Source organism: Antechinus flavipes, chromosome 1, assembly GCF_016432865.1.
Source record: "Antechinus flavipes isolate AdamAnt ecotype Samford, QLD, Australia chromosome 1, AdamAnt_v2, whole genome shotgun sequence".
In the NCBI taxonomy this organism is placed as follows: Eukaryota; Metazoa; Chordata; class Mammalia; order Dasyuromorphia; family Dasyuridae; genus Antechinus; species Antechinus flavipes.
This window is the reverse complement of record NC_067398.1, coordinates 638,257,076-638,276,231: the sequence shown is the minus strand read 5'-3', so window position 1 is coordinate 638,276,231 and position 19,156 is coordinate 638,257,076. Positions and strand designations below refer to the sequence as shown.

At 37.6% G+C, this 19,156-nt stretch overlaps 1 protein-coding gene across 1 annotated transcript in view; it reads left to right on the top strand.

The window, feature by feature from the left end:
- Positions 1-18,894, top strand: part of KCNK9 (potassium two pore domain channel subfamily K member 9) — a 173,783-nt gene extending 154,889 nt beyond the window's left edge. The window contains exon 2 of the mRNA XM_051971140.1: positions 15,743-18,894. Coding sequence (XP_051827100.1) covers positions 15,743-16,584 — 842 coding nt within the window. The 3' untranslated portion in view covers positions 16,585-18,894. The remainder of the gene's footprint in view (positions 1-15,742) is intronic.
- Positions 18,895-19,156: the final 262 nt, after the last annotated feature.

The following is a 19,156-nucleotide window of genomic DNA, read 5'->3' as shown; positions in this document are numbered from 1 at the left end:
CTAAAAGTTAAGCCCTCTATAAAGGAAAACTGTAGGAAGACTTTAAGACTTCATCTGCAGTCCTCCAATCAGAGGTGAGATTCTGCTGAGGGAACTAAAAAGGTATTGAGTTTCCAAAACTGAAGCAATCAACATGGTGATGAAATTTCAGGTGATCAGCTTATCCTGGAGAAGTTGTGATATTCCTTGGAGTCAAACTAAGCATAAATGATCATGGAAAATGCAGTTTCCTGATGCCCGTATATGGGATTCTGTAAGTACTTCTAACTGTAGAATGTTGAGATTTGAGAGACCTCAACAAATCATGAAGTGTAACTTCCTAGTTAGTTGTACAGTTGGGGAAACTGAGGAACAGATATGAGAAAATTCTTGTCCAAAGTCACTTACTGAGTTGTGTCAGAGCCAGTAATAGAAACTAGTTTGCCTTTTTCTCAGTCTTGTTCAATTCATTTTACCACTACTTCCTTGATGCTACTACATTGCTTGGTTACTGAAACTTGGCTATGTAATACCATTTGGCAAGTAGGAGAATTAAGAGTAAATTGGTACCATCTTGATCCCAAACTGTTCCCAACCAGTTTTCAACTTTGGGTCATTAAGCTTCACTTTTCTTTCCATTAAGAAATTTATAGATCATATAGTCCAACCTTGTCATGCAAGGAAACTATTTCTTTTTGTATGCTCTTACCTCCCAGTTACTCAGACTTGAAACATCAATTATCTTTTAGACTCTTACCTCTCCTTCACTCCCTACATCCAAACCGTTATTATATTCTGTTGATTCTTCTCACGGATATTCATCCTTACCTCTCCACTCCCATGACCATCACTGTAGCTCAGGGCCCTATTAAGTTTCATCACACTATTATAATAGACTTTTAAACACTTTTCCAGCTTTATGTCCAATCTCTTCGATCTTCAATATACTCTGCCTACACATTTCCAAAGAAATCTTCCTAATGCCCATCACTCTCTTGCTCAAAAATCTTTAAGCAAGTTTCTACTTGCTTACTAAGTAAAATAAAAATTCCTTCATCTAGGGTTCATACTTGTGACATTCTAATTACAACCTAAACTTTCTAATCAGATTATCTCTTCACCTTCAAACACCATGCCTCGATGCAGAACAAGCTGTTTGATATTTTCCTGATCTCTTCTGCCTTTTTGATTTGAATGGTCTCTTTCTACTGAACTCCTACCCTTGCTTTATAACCCAGACCAGGTGCTGTCTCCTTCAAGAAGCCTTCCTTGATCCTCCCCTTTCCCTCTGGTTAATGATGACCTCTGTATTCTTAAATCTCTCAGACTATTTGTGAGCCCTTCTTGGGCAGGGACTATCCTTTGCTTTTCTTTGTAGCCAGAAGGCTTAGCACAGTGCCCAGTGCAATAAATGTTTAGCTGACTAGCTATTTAGAACTCTCAGTGCTTTTATACAACAACAACATGAAAGAGTAATACGAATCAGCGCATGACCATCCAATCTTCCAGCCTACTAAAAATCCTTGAGGTGACAGTGACTGATTTTTTTTTCTTGGTATCTTTGTATCTCCAGCAATGAGTGCAGAGCTCTGCACAAAGAAGATACTAAGTATTTCCTTGTTTTTCTCTTGTAACTATGATTCTCTGATTTTACCATTGTAGTCTTTAAGAGCAATATGATAGCAAGGGTCAATGGAATTCTAAGTCTTATGTATATTAATCTCTTATCTTTCAAGTTCTTTACAGTTTACCTTTATCATTTGAATCTTCTTGGTCACTCCATGATGAGGCAGGCCAGAGATTAATCTGCCTTGTTTGAGGGAGGAAGATACTGAAGTTCAGGGAAGTGAGTTTCCTAAAGTTGCATAGCATGAACGAAGGGCTTAAGCAATGGATACCAGGACAGGAATACAATGCTATCTTGCATATATCTTGTATGTGTGTGTGTGTGTGTGTATATGTCTATATACATATATATATATGTATATAGATATATATACACACATACACATACACACATACATATACACACACATGTGGTTCTTTGTGCTTTCCAAAGTTTATGTTTCATTTTTCAGAGTTCCCTGACAACCCTGAAATATCATTGATTATTTCTGAGTTCTCAAAACACCATGGGTCAATGGAATAGAGTTTCATAACAGCTTCTTTATCAGAAATGTAGCTGGAGCTATTTCTGAATAGCTCTGTCCTGATAGTACCTTTCTCCATAAGAGGAAAGGATGGTGCTAGTTTTTCCCTTGGTATAGGTGAATCTAAGTAAAAGGTTCGCATACAAGATGCCTCGAGGAGGCATCTTTTATACTTGTATGGGTTTAAAGAAAAGCAAACACAATATACTGTTCCCCTTAGTTTCTTTCTCTCTAGTCAGAGGCCTCGAGAAAGGCATACAGGAGATATGTTTATTTTGGGAAACTTCCCTCCCCTCTCTGAGCAGTTCCTGCCCTTCAGAGCCAAGGGATCTGAGTTCAATTGCTGTTCCTGTCTATTCTTCATTGTGTGACAATGGACAAATTAAATTCTCTGAGTCTTAGTTTTCAGATCTGTAAAATTAGGGATTAGGGATGAATAACCTTTGTTGATCTTTCTGGCTTAAAAATCTCTGATTTCATTATCCTTAAAATCACATGCTGTTCCTTACTCTGGAAATGGTGGTATACTATGGCCTAAAGTCAATGTGCTTACTATTGGTTCTGTTTTTTTCTCTTTGCAATTGTGTGGATACTGCAATTTTATGATGCTTTTGGTTCATTTTTCTTTTCCACCAGTTTATGAACAAATCAGGGATTAGAAGGATATAGTATAGCTTTCCCCTTCTGGACATTATTTTAGAAATATGGTAGACCTAGGAATGGGTCTACTTTTCTTAAACTACTTGTATGCCTTGAGATTTTTTTTTTAGATTTTTACTGTGAAGAACTGGCCATCTGTATCTATGATCCTGTTAGATATGGTGGCAAACACTTCTACTCTTTGTTGCTTAGGGAGACTAAAGCTGGTGGATCCCTTAAGTTTGGGAGTTTTTTTAATGTAGTATGGCTCAAGAAAATGATATGTTCATGCTAATTCTGATACCAATATGATGAGCCATTGGGAGTGAAGGATTGCCAGGATGCTGAAAGGGGTTTTATACTGGCCAAAGTTAGAAAAATGGAGTGGTTAAAGCTTATCAGTATTGTGATCACCCACGAGTGCTCATGGTACTTCCAACCTGAATGAGATGGGGAGACTTAGTCTCAAGAACAAACAAACAAAATTTATGATCTTATGAATTAGTGGCTAAATATGGGAAATTTGCCTAGAAAATTTTCAATTATTGTTGCTCTTCAGGGTTATTATGTCTTCTTCAGCATCCCATTGGCATGGAATTACAATTAATACACTGCTAAGAAGAGGCAGGACCATGCTAGAAAATAGGGGTTCCATATACAAAGAGAGGTTATTTAAACTTTCAGCCACAATATGGCACAGTGAAGAGGGCACTCCACTAAGAATAAGAGGACTACGTTTAAGCAATGACATCTCATTGCCAATTACTGTGTTACTCTGGATGAGTCACTTTGTTTACAACTCAATTTTTTTTATCTGAGAAAAGGGAATAACAATATTTGCACAACTTATCTCAAGTTAATTTAGCTCTCTGAGCCTCACTTTACCCTCCTGTCAAATGTTTGTATTCCTCCACTAAATGTACTTTCTCCCTCTTGATTTTTCTTCTTTCCCTTATTATTTTTCATCCCTCAATTCTAATATATGCCACTAGGCCTTTGAAGGTGTTTGAAGAATATTATATGGATAAATGAATTCAATCAAGGAAGGTGCCTTACTCCCACTGAGAAAAAACAGGGACTTGAAAATTGGAAGAAGGACACTTGCAGAGGATTCCTTCCTATTTCTAGTTATATGGTATCCTATTATAATAACATTAGCTGAGACATGTTATACTTTAAGCTGTACAAAATATTTTATGCACACTAATTTGATCTTCACAACAGGCTTGGGTAGCAAATAATAATAACAATATTAACAGTAATAATACATATTTGTAAGAGCTTTAAAATTTGGACATCACCTTAGAATCTGTAATTCATTTAAGCTTTACAACTGCCAGGCGAGATATGTACTACAACTATTACCCTCCTTGTTTTAATGACTTGGAAACTGATCCTCAGAGAAGTTAAGTGATTCATGGTCACATAGCTAATAATAATCATAATCACAATCATAATCATAATAACTAGCATATATAGTACTTGAAGTTTGCAAAATTTTTTCCAAATATTAGCCTTTTAGACTTTACTAAATATTAGATATTTATCCTTTCAACAACCCTGGAAGGTAAGTGCTGTTATCCCCATTTTATAGAGGAAGAAATTAAAGCAGTCAGAAGTTAGGTGCCTGGCCCAGAGTCATACAACTATTAAGTATCTGAAGGCAAATTTGAATTTGTCTTCCTGATTCCAAGTCCAGAACTTCACCTACTGTGCCACCAACTATCTATATTATTGTTTCCATTGAACAGATGAGGAAGCTGAGTCTTGCTCTTGGTCACACAGGTAATAAGTGATAATGACAAGGTTTGAACCTTCCTGGATCCAAATCCAGCATCCTATCCACTATACCAAGAGGAAAAAAAATGATGATTTCAATACTTAGAAAATATAATTTGATTTATAAGCAAATTTTCAAACAGTCAAAGCAAGGAGTACCATGGTTATTCTGAGAGCAAAGTATATGATTCACTTCTAACCATACAGTCTCTGGATTTTGGCAGAGATTTCTCCCTATTCAATACCTACTTTATGCCAAGAATAATACCTTTATTCGCAAGAAGAAGGTGTTCCTGAGTTCTAAAGAACTCATGCAAGCATTCTTTGGATGTGCTTAAATCAGCAACCTGAGGATACTTGCCTCAGATGTCCCGATGAACCCTTGCAATATTTCATCACTTTTCAGGAAATACAGTTTCAGGCCCCTCCAAAGGAAAGGAAGAGGAGATTGACAGAATTGGGGACTTAAGACTTCCTGGTTTCAAAGGTTAGCTTTCTAATTTCATGGTAAACAAAACAAAACAAAACAAACCCGAGATTTATTGAAATAAACAAGGCAGTTCAGTGTATAGAGCTTTAGGTTTTGAGTTCAAATCTGAATTCAAACATCTGTTAGTTGTATGACTGTGGGCAAGCCTGCCTGCTTTAGTTTTCTCATCTATAAAATGGACACAAAAGTGGCAAGGAGCCCTCAAGGTTGTATGAAGATTAGACGAGATAATATTTGGAAAGCACTTTGCAAATTTTAAAGCACCATACAAGTGCTAGTTATTATTAATTAATTAGGCTCCCCATAGTTCATTGATGACAAAGGCAAAATATGAAACTATACCCTCAATTCCTTATCTTATGTTCTTTCTGTGCTTTATTAACAGTATTTAAGAAACATCATCATTGAAAGTGGTGCAAACTTGATTTTAAAAGAATATACTATCATCATAAAATCTCATAAATGAATTAACCATTGAGGTCATTATGGGTCATCTTGTCTCCAGCTTTTAAAATTGTAGATCATAACCCCACAGGGGTCTCATAACTGAATGTAGGGGGTCACAAAGTTATGATTTATTATCAGTGAATGTTTGATTTTATATTTTAATATGCCTATATGCCTGAGGTCATGTAAAATTTTGGGGTACAAAAGGGATCATGGGTAGAAAAAGTTTAAGAAGCCCTAATCTAGACTACCTTTATCTGAATCAAGAATCTTCTCTTCAACATCCCTGACAAGTGATTATCCAGTCTGATTATTATTATTTTTGTTGTTCAGTTGTTTTTAATCATGTCTGATTCTTCATGTTCCCATTTGGAATTTTCTTGGCAAAAATACTGAAGTGCTTTGCCATTTTATTCTCCAGTTTATTTTTACAGTTGAGGAAACTGAGGCAAACAGGGTTAAATGACTTATCCAGGATCACATAGCTAATAAGTGTTTCAGAAAGATGAGTCTTCTTAACTCTAGAACCAGCACTCTTTTCACTATCATCTAGCTGCCCACATTATTAATGTTGCTATGACTATTGTGAATTTGAATTTATATCTGTATATATACATATTTATGTATGTGTATGTATATATACATATATATGTATGTATGTATTTATTAGAGCTTAGAGCTAATTTTACAGTCTAGGAAACTGAAATCTTGAGGAATCAAATTAATTCCTTTAAGGTCCCCCAGCAAGTTAATGGTAGTCTAGAGCTCCTTCCATGTCAGTTCTGCCAATTCTTAATGCTCTTCATTGACAGGGAAGTCAGCAATCCTCACAAGGCAGCCCAGTTGAGAAGAGTCACATGGGAGAAAAAATGGATGGGATGTTTGTAAATAACCTTGTGAGATAGTGAATTCCCCTATCACTGGAGTTATTCAAGCAGAGAAAATAATTGGAACATCTCCCTATACACATCCTCACTCTTCTCCCATAAACAGCCTGAAAAGTTCTTCTCTTGAGATTGGTAGTGAAATGATATTTCCTGGGGAGAGATTGTACTGGTCTAGTTTGTTCTGCCTATTAGGAAAAAACCCCCAAACTGTTGTGATCTGAATCCAATCACAGAATGGATTAAAACTGACACTAAGAAAAGTTGAAGGGCTAAGGGAGATACTGTTATTTTGGTGATTCATATTGAAGAGAAAGTGAGATAATAGAGGGGGCAAAGCACTTAGGACGTCATAATGTTATATATAATGTGCCAGAGACTATTATTCATACTGACATAATAATTATCAACATCATCATTATTCTCCTCCTCATTGGACCCTTTCCTTTTAAGCATAGATTCCTCTCCCTATCCAGGCTATGCAGCTGACCTCAAAACTGCATGACTTCCTCTCTCTCTTTACTCCCACCCTCAGAGCTTTACCCAGGCAAGAAAACCTACAATCTCTCTCCACCAGTCCCTTACTTCTCTGCATATACCCTACCTCTTTGGAATTGCTGATGAAATTGACCTTAGTTAGAAAAACAAGAATCAAATCATTCCAAATAGAAAAGGGATTCAGAATAGGTAATCAATAAACATTTATTAAGTGTACTCAGGATACAAAGAAAGGCAAAAGATAGTTCTTCCTTAGGTTTCACAGTCTGATGGCAGAGACAAATATATACACACAAGTAATATTCAGGATAAACTGGAGATAACCTCAGAGGGAAAACATTAACATTAATGGGAATTAGAAAATTTTTCTTATAGAAGGTGGGATTTTACCTGGGACTAGAAAAAAAATAGTGAATCCAAGAAGTGGAGATGAGGAAGGAGAGTATTCCAAGCATAGAAGACAGCCAGTGAAATTGTCCAGAGTTGGGAAATGGAGTGTCCTATATCAGGAACAGCAAGGAAGTCAGTATTACTGGAGTGAAGTGTTGGTAAAAAAAAAAAAAGGCTAGATTGAAAAAATTGAATTTGCAGTGAAATGATGAAGGTTCAAATTTTAGCTCTGCCTCTTATCACCCATATGATCTTGGCCAAGTCACTTCTCTGGGGCTCATTTACCTCATTTACACCAAAGGGTTTGGGCTAGGTAATTTTAGGTGTAAATCTATGAACTTTTAATGACTTATTCAAGGACATACAAGGGATCACTATTAAATTCAGGCTACAAACTTCAGTCTTCTGAGTCTAGATAATGATAACAGCAACAACAACATCATTTTATAGTGCTTTACATTTTGCAGAACACTTCACCAAGGGCTCCTGTGAAGATTAACTGAGATGTTCTATGAGGTAAGTATTACAGGTATCCTCATTTTGCTGAAGAGGGCATGGAGTCTCAGAGAAATTAAATAATTAGTCTGTGGTCATACAGAAAATCACATTACTCTATTACATTATGCTCATCAGCTTTACAGGTTGTAGAAATGCCTTTATGCTAAAACTATTAAAAAGTGGTGCCCAGCATGGTTGAAGGGTTGCCTTGCCACAGGAAGACAGGGGAAGAGCTAGTTGACCTTTCCAAGAAGTTGCTTCTTCTGAGAGTGTCTGAATGCCCCTCACCCTATGTATAGAATGAGAGTAAGATAAAGGAACCCAGTAAAACGTGGGTAACTAGAATTAAGGTTTCTGTATTAAAGTTTTACAACAAAGTGAGGCCTTTTCCATTTATGTTCCAGGTCCAGAGCCAGGTATGGAGAGAGTGGGGTCAAAATTTAATGTATGGGAAATATTGGGACTTTCAAACTTTAAGCTACTAAAGCTTAAAACTATATTGAGGCTCAGAGTATAATGAAAATATAAAGTATGGAATATACAAGATATATATATATATATGTATTACATATATATATATATATATATATATATGTGTGTGTGTGTGTGTGTGTGTGTGTGTGTGTGTGTGTGTTTATATTTAGGCTACTAAAACTGCACTAATACTTTTGGAGTAGATCTGCAATAGTAATTTAGATAATAATAGTAATAATAATAATTCATAGATAAAAATACAATAGTAGATAATAGTGATTGAAGGCAATATTTTAAATTATATCCCCATTCCCTGCCTTCCCATCTGTAAAATGGAGTTAATAACTTACCCATGGTCACACAGCTAGTAAGTATCAGGATTTGAACTTGGGTCTTTTTTATCTTAAGCAGACATGTTGGTTAGTATGTTGCTTCAACTGGAGCAGGAAGGCAGTGAGATAGTTATTCCATAAGTGGTGATTTGTCCACCAAAGTTTGCTAAATGGCATATAGTTGACCTTCTTGGAAAGAAACAAGAGGTGACATCTTACCTTCTTAATAATTCTTTCTTAATTAAAGACTGTGTTGTAAGTAAAAACTCTCTATATAGTTTCAGTTATAAAATGTATTTTTTTCTTTTAACATGGCAGTTGAGGGCATGAGAAATAACCTTGCTTGTTCATGGATTCTATGGGTTTCCCCCTTACAAATTGTCAGAACTTCTGCCCTTAGGTTCCTGGCTACCATGAAAACCCTGATTGTAATCCACATATCTGGGTGGGCATAGAGGAACAATGTCTAAAGATACCCATTGGGCATAAAGGTGAACATGGAGTTACATCTTCTTTCCAACTCACTGCCTTTATCACCATCATGCTTAAGGCTAGTCTTCTTCTGATATCTATTCCTACTATATCATACTGTCTCTACCCTAGCCATATGTAGTGTATCTGTCTTCTCTGGGCAGGTACACACTATTTCATATGTGTAATAAGCAAATGCACTGTGTTTTCTCTATTGTGCTATATTTGTGTACTTTGTGGGTCTTGTGTATGTATATGTAGTCTGTGTTATGTATCTACTTTCAACTATGTGTATATATTTTTTGTATGTTTATCTGATGTATTCTTTTGGGATCTGTTTTAGTCTATAGGCTCCCAGAAAGCAGGGGGCCATCTATTTCTATTACATATTAATTATTATTCATTCATACTTTTTATTCCCCTCTCTTCTGCTACATTTGTAAGTAAATCAACCCCAAGTCAAGAATAGATTTTTGAAATTGCTCCTGATCTTTTAAAAATCACCATTAAAAAGGAGGTATGTACAACACATTTATTAAGCTTTTAGTACTACCTGAAGCTATAGTTACTTTTCATAATACATCTATTCTCTATGTTGTATTTCTGAGTAGTAGCTGTTAGTTTAGGCAGAGGGAATTAGCTATGTCATCACCAGTGGGATGGGCAGAGTAGAAAGCAAACTTTTGAGTTTTCTGTTTAATGTTCTTTATACCCAGGCACAATTATCTAACCTCATTTTTTCACTACTTGCTATCAGATCTGTCTTCACTTGTCAGGGCCTCTTCTTTTTATTCTTTCTCAATCCTACTTCCTCCATGAAATCACCCGCTTCCAGTAACACAAGAGATGAATGCTATAGGAATTCACAAGAGGGAAGGTTACTTTGAAAACTGAGTGGAGGATGAACTGGACTGAGGAGAGACTAGCCAGTGGGCTATTGCAATAGTCCAGGCATGGGACGATGAGGGCTTATACCTTTAGTAGGTTCTAGTCAGTTACATTCCAGTCAGTTCCAAGTTCTATCATTTCTCCTTGGTACCATTTCTTACACATGGCCCCTTCCCTCCTCTCACAATGCATCCACCTTCCTAAAGGTACAAGTTCTCATCACTGCATGCCTGGACAATTACAATATTTTGCCTTCAAGCAGAAGCCTCTCCCCACTACAATCCATCTTCCACTCAGTTGTCAAAATGACCCTTCCTTCTTGTGAATGCTTTCGTTATCCAAGTGATTTTTGTAAAGCATAGATATGATCATGTTATCCCCCTGCTATTCAATCAACTCTAGTGACTCCCTATTGCCTCCAATATCAAATATAAAATCTCTTTGGGTTTAAAGCCCTCAGTAATCTAGTCCTTTCCTACCTTCTCTGTCTGTTTTCACCATATACCCCTCCATGTATTCTGTGATCCAATGACACTGACCTCCTCACTGTTCCTTGAACAAGATACTCTATTTCACAATTTCTAGCATTTTGACTGGCTGTGCTCCATACCTGGAACTCCCTCCTTTTTTATTCTTACCTCATGGCTTCCTTCAGATTTTAAGTCTTACTTTCTTCAATGCTTCTTTCACCTGTTGATTATCTTTGATTTATTGCATGGCAATTGGGGTTAAGTCACTTACCCAGGATCACACAGGTAGTGAGTATTAAATGCCTGAGGTCATATTTGACTCAGGTCTTCCCAACTGCAGGGCTGATACTCTACTTTCTGCACCATCAGGCTGCCCCCATCATATATAGATCTTGTTAGGACAGAGACTCTTGAGAATAGTGCTCTTGAGAACAGTGACTATCTTTTGCCTTTCTATATATATCCTGTGTTTAGTACAGTGTCTGGCATACAGTAGGTGCTTAATAAGTGCTAGCTATCTGCCTGCCTGAGGGCTGGAATGAAGTGTCAAATTTATGCTGTATACATTGTCACAAGACAATGTTATTACTTCACCTTATTTCATGTCATTTCTTCATGGAGAATTAAGACTATAGGATAGTTAGGTAATAAAAAGGTAGAATGAGATGTGGTGATTGATATACAGTGAAAAGCTCTAATTCCCTATACAACTCTGGACAAATCACTTCCTCTGATTTTTTTTTTAAAGACGCACTATTCTCACGACAGGTAGGTAATATAAGTCATATCATCCTCATTTCACGCAAAGGAAAGAAATTGAGATTCAGTGACTTATGAAGGTAGGTAGTTCAAGTGCTATCATCCTCATTTCACAAGTGAGAAATCCAAAGTTTGGTGACTTTGCTCAATGTTGCATGGCTATTATGCATTAGAATTTGGATTTGAACCCACATCTCCAAGGAAATACAGCTTGGAGGACACAGTTCACCCTGGATTCTAAGCCAAGTATTGATACTAAATCTAGAGTTCTTTCCACCATCACATACTGTCTCCCATCTTCCATTTGTTTGTATTTAGCCAAGAGCTTTAGGCAAAATAGGCATTTAGCAAATAAATATTTATTGAATGTATGAATTAGTTTGCTTTAACTTTCCAAATTGTTCTCCCATTCATTAATTTATTTAATGACTTCTGTGGGCAAGTACAATTGAAAGATAACATGAGAAAAGATTACTGGTTCTGGAGTCAGGAAGGACAGTGATTACAGGTGTAATTTCATTTGTATAGGGAACTTCCATCTACCAAAGATGGTCAAGTCTTTCTTGGAAACTTAAGTGTCTTAGAAAGTTGCTGAGAGCATTGAAAATTTAAGTGATCTCCCTAGGATCACACTGATAGTATGTATCAATGTGGCAGAATTGAACTCAGGTCTTCCTGCCCTCAGGCGTATTCATTCCTCTAAGGAAACATACATGCAACATAAGAAGTTATGAAGACTAAGACAGTCATGTGAAGAAAATCTTTATAGAGGAAGGTAGGACTTGAGATGTCTTCTCAGAGCCCCAATTCTTGCAATTTGAAACTCAGTGGGAACAGCTAAGTGGCCAGTGGAAAAAACCCTGACCCTTGAGTCAGGAGGACTCGAGTTCAGATACTTAGTAATTGTGAGACCCCAGGCAAGTCACTTAACCCCAATTCCTAAAAGAAAGAAATAAGAAAGGAAAGGAAGAAAATAAGAAAAAAGAAAGAAAGAAAAGAGGGGAAAAGAAAAAGAAAAAAGAAGAGAGGGAGGAGGAAAGAAAAGAGATTCAGAAAGAAAGGAAGGAAAAAAGAAAGAAGGAAAGGAGGAAATAAGAAAAAGAAGAATGAAAAGAAGGAAGAAAGAAGGAAGAAATGAGGGAAGAAGGAAGGAAGAAAGAAAAATGAAAGAAAGAAAAAAGAAGGAAAGAAAAAATAAAGAAATAAAGAGACTGAGTGGTTTGCTCTGGGTTACCTAGATGATTGGTATAACCTTGAGTTCTCCAAATCTGTCTAAAAAATAGGATTAATGACTGAAGCTTTTATCTCAAAGGAATGCTATAAAATTCATATGAGATGAAGCTCTTATATCACTTTTTATGCCCTTAACTGCTACCTAAAGGTCAGCCATTATTATCTCTATTTTACAGGTTCCTTTGTTGGAAAGATGGGACTTACATATTTGAGCAAAACAATGATAAATAAAGCAAAACCAAAGAGAAGCAATTTAGCATTTCATCCTTGCTAAGTAAAAAAAAAAAAAAAAAAAAAAAAAGTTTGTAAACAGAGTGAATTAAATAGTTACACTAGAGTTTACATAGTAAATAAAATTAGAGGGAGTAAACATAGTTACATTATGAACATTAGAGCTGGAAGGAATCTTCAAAATCTATCCAGATTCTTTATTTTATGAGACAACTGAAGCTAAAGGAGGTTAATTGATTTGCCTAACACACAGTTAGTAGCAGAGGTGGATTTTGAACCCAGGGCTGTTGACTCTAAAACCACTCCCTTTCTCCACTTTCCTTCCTTGTCCTTGTCCAAAGACATAGAGAAGACTGATTGATTTTTCTTCTAAGAGGAATCTGCTTAGGAAATAAAATTGTGTGATGTTTTTATCTTTTTCTTTTTTTCCCTCTTTCTTTCTTTCTTTCTTTTTTTTTTTTTAAACACATACCTCTGTGTAAGGTGTTACTGGCAATGTCTCAAGCTTTCTACAAGCTTTCTAAAAGTCTGATTTGGGAGGAAAGTATGACTAAAATATGTACCACAAACATAACATGGGTATTCTAAACAAACAAGTGGTGGGGGTCAGCAGGAAAGAGAAAGACTAAGTCAATCAAGGAAGCATTATAGGAGTTGATGTTTCTATGTTTTAAACCAAAATGAAAGGCCCAGGTTCCCAGGTAAGTCAATAAATCACCTTACCATTTGAGGCTCCTAGGAACCCTGTGAGGTGAGTGGTGATGGTTTATTGACTTAGTTTTTGGCCTGGACCTGCACTTTCATCAGTGTGAGGAACTCTCAGAGTAAAAACTCTTTCTATCACTGATGCAGATTAATAACCTCATTGTGATTAAGACTCTTTAAGAATTCCAAATGAGACATAGAGATTAAAGGGGCTTGGTCATGGTTGTCCAGGTAATATACATAGAGGCAGAGATTAAACCCAAATCTTCCTGATTCCAGGAGTAGCCCTTCCATGTTTCTACAAGGTAGGTGCTGCAATTATTATCCCCATTTTATAGACTAGAAAATTAAGGATGAGAAATAATTAATGATAGTGTAATAAATGCTTACAAAATAATAAGAACAAATTATTTTGCAAGTATTTATATGGTATTCAAAGGTTCTTAAACTGGTAATGTATGTATACATATCCATTATACATACAAATATATATACTTAGCATAAGTATATATATGTAGTATGTATATATATATACATATATATATAGTATATGTGTGTGTGTATATGTGCATATATATGTATGTGTATTATGTGTATACACATACCCATAAAATCTCATTTGATCCATATAATAATCTTGGGAGATAGGTATTCATTTTACAGATGAGAAAACTGAGTCTCAGAGAGGTTAAGTATCCAGGGTCACATATTAAGTGTGAATATTAGAGGCAGGATTTGAACTTGGGTCTTCCTTCATTCAAATCCAGCAACCTATCACTTATAACAACTGGTATAAATGTCTAAGGTAGGATTTGAATCTAGTCTTTTATGCCTCCAGCATCAACATGTTTTCATTTATTTTTCACTGCTTATCATGAAGAAAAGACTTCTTGGAGAAGGAGAGAATCTGAAATGGCCTTACTTTAGAGTATATAGATGGTGGTTGGCAGCAGAGGGCACTCAGGGAAGGGGAGGGGACCTCTTCTAATTCTTTCTTAGTGCAGCTGCACCAAAACCTTTTATAAAGAGGTAAAATCTGTGTCTGAGAATGGAGTAAGGAAACACTCAGACTGGAGAACCCCTCACCTAGCAGAGACCTTCAGATGCCAAATTTTAGAGCTCTAGGGAACTCCAGAGATGATCTTGTCCAAGAACCTTTAGAGGGTAGATTTGGTACTTTTGGGGACAAAGCATCTCACCTTGGGTAAGAAGGAAATCATTTTTTTCCCACTAATTTCTTTTAAAAATATTTATTTAATATTTATTTCCAATTACATTCAAAGCAAATGTTTTAAATTTGTTTTTAAGATTTTTGAGTTATAAGTTCTCTCTCTTATCCCCAGCCACAATTTAGAAACCACATATGAAATTATGTAAAACATAGGAAATAGTTTTTCAAGAGATAGCACTGGGTTTAGAATTAGTGGAACCTGTATTCTATTTCTACATCCATTTTTTTTTAAGATTCTAAAAATTAAGATTTAAGATTAAGACTAAATCTTAAGATTTAAGATCTATTTACACTCTGTGAGACTGTGGTCAAATTACTTGTTCTTCAAATGACAGTGTTGGACTTAAGTCTTATAGCTCTAAGTCCTGCCAACTTGACCTCAGCCTGGAGTCAGGAGGGAGAGGGGCTGGACCAGTGATTTATTTGGGCTAGGAAGCTCCCTTGGCATGTGGAGGATGTTTAATATGCTTGTGAAAATACTAGTTTGTGACTCCCAGGTGGGATAGCCACCTTTTAGTTCTTTTGTCAGTCTTCTAATTCACGAAGTTTCAGAAGAAATGTCGACCTTCATAGTAGAGAAGTATTGGCCAATGGTAGCAAGATGATGCAATGGGTAGAACACTGAGCTGGAATTAGGAAGACCTGAATTCAAATTCTGCCTCAGACACTTTCTAGTTGTGTGACTGTGGGCCAGTCGCTTAGTCCTGTTTGCCTCATCTGTAAAATAAGCTGGAGAAAGAAACGGCAAATCACTCCAGGAAACCCCAAGTGGGTTACAGTCAGAGATGACTCTGTAGAAAAAAAGTGACTTTCTCACATTCACACAGCAGGAACAAGCCAGAAGGAACCTAAATTTCCCTGCCCTGAGATCAGTTTCAAGGAAATGTTCCTTGTGTAGAGTTAGGACTGAAAATGCTTCTCTCTGACACCAGGAGGCAGGAGTGAGTTCAAATTTAAGTTCTAATCCCGCCTGTCTGGCTGGAGACCTTCCGCCTCTCATCTGTGTGAACCCATTTTTCCTCATCTGTAAAATGAGATTCTTTGGGCCCTTTAGTTCTTGTGAAGAATGCACCTTGTCAACTCTCAAGGGCCATAGAAATATGGGTTATTATAGCCAGCTTAACAAAACCTCACGTCCTCATTTATTCCTTTGTTTTCTTTCCTCTTCCTCCTCTCCCCCTTTGCCTCTTCCAGGTTATGGCCACGCAGCTCCCGGGACGGATGCAGGCAAAGCCTTCTGCATGTTCTACGCCGTGCTGGGCATTCCACTGACCCTGGTCATGTTCCAGAGCCTGGGGGAGCGGATGAACACCTTTGTTAAATACTTGCTGAAGAGGATTAAGAAGTGCTGCGGGATGCGGAGCACCGAGGTGTCCATGGAGAACATGGTCACTGTGGGCTTCTTCTCCTGCATGGGGACCCTGTGCATCGGGGCTGCTGCCTTCTCCCAGTACGAGGAGTGGAGTTTCTTCCACGCCTATTACTACTGCTTCATTACCTTGACTACCATAGGGTTTGGGGACTACGTGGCCCTGCAGACCAAGGGGGCCCTCCAGAAGAAGCCGCTCTATGTGGCTTTCAGTTTCATGTACATCCTGGTGGGGTTGACCGTTATAGGGGCCTTCCTCAACCTGGTTGTCCTCAGGTTCTTGACCATGAACAGCGAGGACGAGCGGCGGGATGCCGAGGAACGGGCCTCGCTGGCGGGCAATCGCAACAGCATGGTCCTCCACATCCAGGAGGAAGCCCAGCATGGCCGGCCGCGGTACAAGGCTGAGGTCACAGACCTCCAGTCCGTCTGCTCGTGCATGTGCTACCGATCCCAGGAGTATACCAGCCGGATGGTGTCCCACCAAAATTCTTTCAGCACCAAGCTGAACCCCCAGTACTTTCATTCCATCTCCTACAAGATTGAAGAAATTTCTCCAAGCACATTAAAAAACAGCCTTTTCCCTTCTCCTGTTAGCTCCATCTCCCCTGGCCTACACAGCTTTACTGATAACTACAGGCTGATGAGACGGCGGAAGTCCATTTAGGATTTTTTTTTTAAAAGAAAGAAAAAAAAGTCATTTGTCTTCTCTGGCTTTACTTTCCATGGGTCCATCTCTTTTTCCCCTGTTGTTTTTTTCCCCTCGTTCATTGTTTACTTTCCCATTCCTTTGTTCTTGCTACCCTTTCTTCCTAATCTCCCAAGAGAGATGGAGTAGGGCCAAAGGGGGAAGAAATAGCCAGCCCTTCATTGAGACTCAGAACTGCGCATGAAGCATGAACCCTTCCCAGCAAAGTTTGCCTTACATTTCTGCTCCCTCCTTCACCCCCAACCCTTCACTTTCCCTGACCCTTAACTCTCCCCTTATCGGAATGTGAGGTGACTCGAGGTGGAGCTGAGTGGGTACCAAAATCCAAAGATGCACACCAAGCTTAGAGAGCCTTCTGGCACCCCAGGGTGCCTCTGACCTAACTCATGGCTTCTTTTTCCTCCTCAAGGAGCAGGTCATTGCATATGTGTGTGCATGCGTGTGTGTGCGCATACGGGGCAAGTGTGCGGTGTGTGTGCAGTAAGTTCCACAAAAAACAAAACAAAACAAAAAACATAAGCATCAGGTATTCATTTTTTTCCTTCAAGATATAGTATTAAAAGACCCAATTTCAACTTTTTGACTCCTTCCACGTGGAAAGAAGGAAAAACGAAACAACCAAAAGGGGTTTTATATAATGATTTTGCCAAAATGAAGCATGTGCAGTGAGCAGTCTATAGGTCTATAGCCCAAGTGCATCATGGTCATTTCCTTTACTTCCAAGTTCTAAATTGTATTAACATTCTTTTCTTTACAGGGGGAGATGGGTGGGGGAAGAAAAAGAAGGATCATTTTAGCTTGCCAATTCAAAATTTTTTAAAAAGCATGCACTTTGTAAAACTGGTATGCATTATAAACACAGGAGAAAACAACAACAAACAATGGAACCAATAATCAAAAGCAAATACTCTCATTAATTTATTAAATGGCATTTTATTTTTGTCATTTCCTCTAGTTCCAACAATTTACCAAGCAGCTGAAATGTCAGGGAAAACTGGAAAATTGTTGGAGCCATAAAATGGCAATTTTGTTCTTTTCCTCTTATTTATACAATTATTATTAATTATTATTATTTCTATGCAGCATCTATCTGCATGAATAGGAATTATCTTTTTGGAATGCTTGAATAAGGATGGGTATGAATAGGTGGGTACCTTTTTTTCTCCCTCAATAAAATGTGACAGGGCATTCCTTTTTTTTTTTTAATACAACAACAACAACAACAACAAAATTCTTTAAATGCTTTTGATTGGTAAATAAGGGGATGCTCATGCTAGTCTCAGGAAAAATTTCAAGGGAAAGTATCTTGTGTGTTGGTCTACAGGGAATTTGCAATCCTTCTGAAGAGTTAGACTTAAAAATGCTGGTCTTTTAGCATTGGGAGATGATAGATATCGACTCATTGAGAAAAAACAAAACAAAACAAAACATCATCCTATGGTCTAAATTTCACATTCTTTTCTCTCTTCCTCCTCTCCCCTCAAATCTACCCCTGCTATAGTAGCTACACTACCATGGACTTTTAGAGATTGTCCTATTTTTATGAAAGAGAAAAAGGTTGTTTTGATGAGCTTTCTAGCAAGATTTTTGTTAGGTCTGATTGAGCATCCCAGATTTTGGGGCCAGAAAATATTGCTGCCATACCTAGAGATGACAGCTTGATCTCAGAGCTAATTAAGTGAATTTAAGTTTCTCCTTTTCTGTTTCAAAAATTATTTTGGAATCATCTTTCTGGCCTCAAGACCTCTAGCCCTAGGCCTCCTGTGTTGCATGCTCTAGTATCCAAGCAATAACCTCCTTGGGTGTTTATTCCAGTGTACCACATGGAAAGGGGCCTGGATGGGATAGCCATTGCAGAGGCCTTGGTCTTGGTGAGCTCTGTAGAGAAGGAGGATAGGATTCCCACTGAAAAGCCTTGAAAAGAGTTGACCCAATGAGATTAGAAACCAACCAACTTCTCCCCAAAATCACTGAACCCAAGAAGGAAGGTCATTTAACCAGAAGGGGGGAGGGAGAATGTCAGCACAGTTGCTGATGCTTCACTCGTTTGGGCTTCTGTAAAATAGTGGAATTGGCTAAATTAATCTCTAAATTCCCTTCCAGCCCTATATCCTTGGAGTCGTATTTTCCTTAGGCTGAAAATGCCCCTTCTGCCCTAAGACAGAAAGAACAGGACTCTAGCTGCCCAGCCAGCCAACTGAGCTATCTCCTTTAACCTTTCCTCTGTCTCTGGCAGTTGGGCTCCTTTGGGAAAAAATGCACCCACAAACCTGCTTATGCAATACATACATATATGCATACATAGGTTATATGTGTACATATGTTGTATGTGTATAAACATATACATTTGTTTTGGGAGGTGTGATCAAATTCAAGTTTTCCAAGCCTTTCCAGAGAACTAATTCAAAATAAACAAAAACAAATTATCATGACTTCACAGGCCATGTCAAATATGGAGAGTAATTTTGGATGCATTCTATTGGAAAATAACTTATTTATGAAAACTTTCTAAAAGTAGATTCTTTGAAAA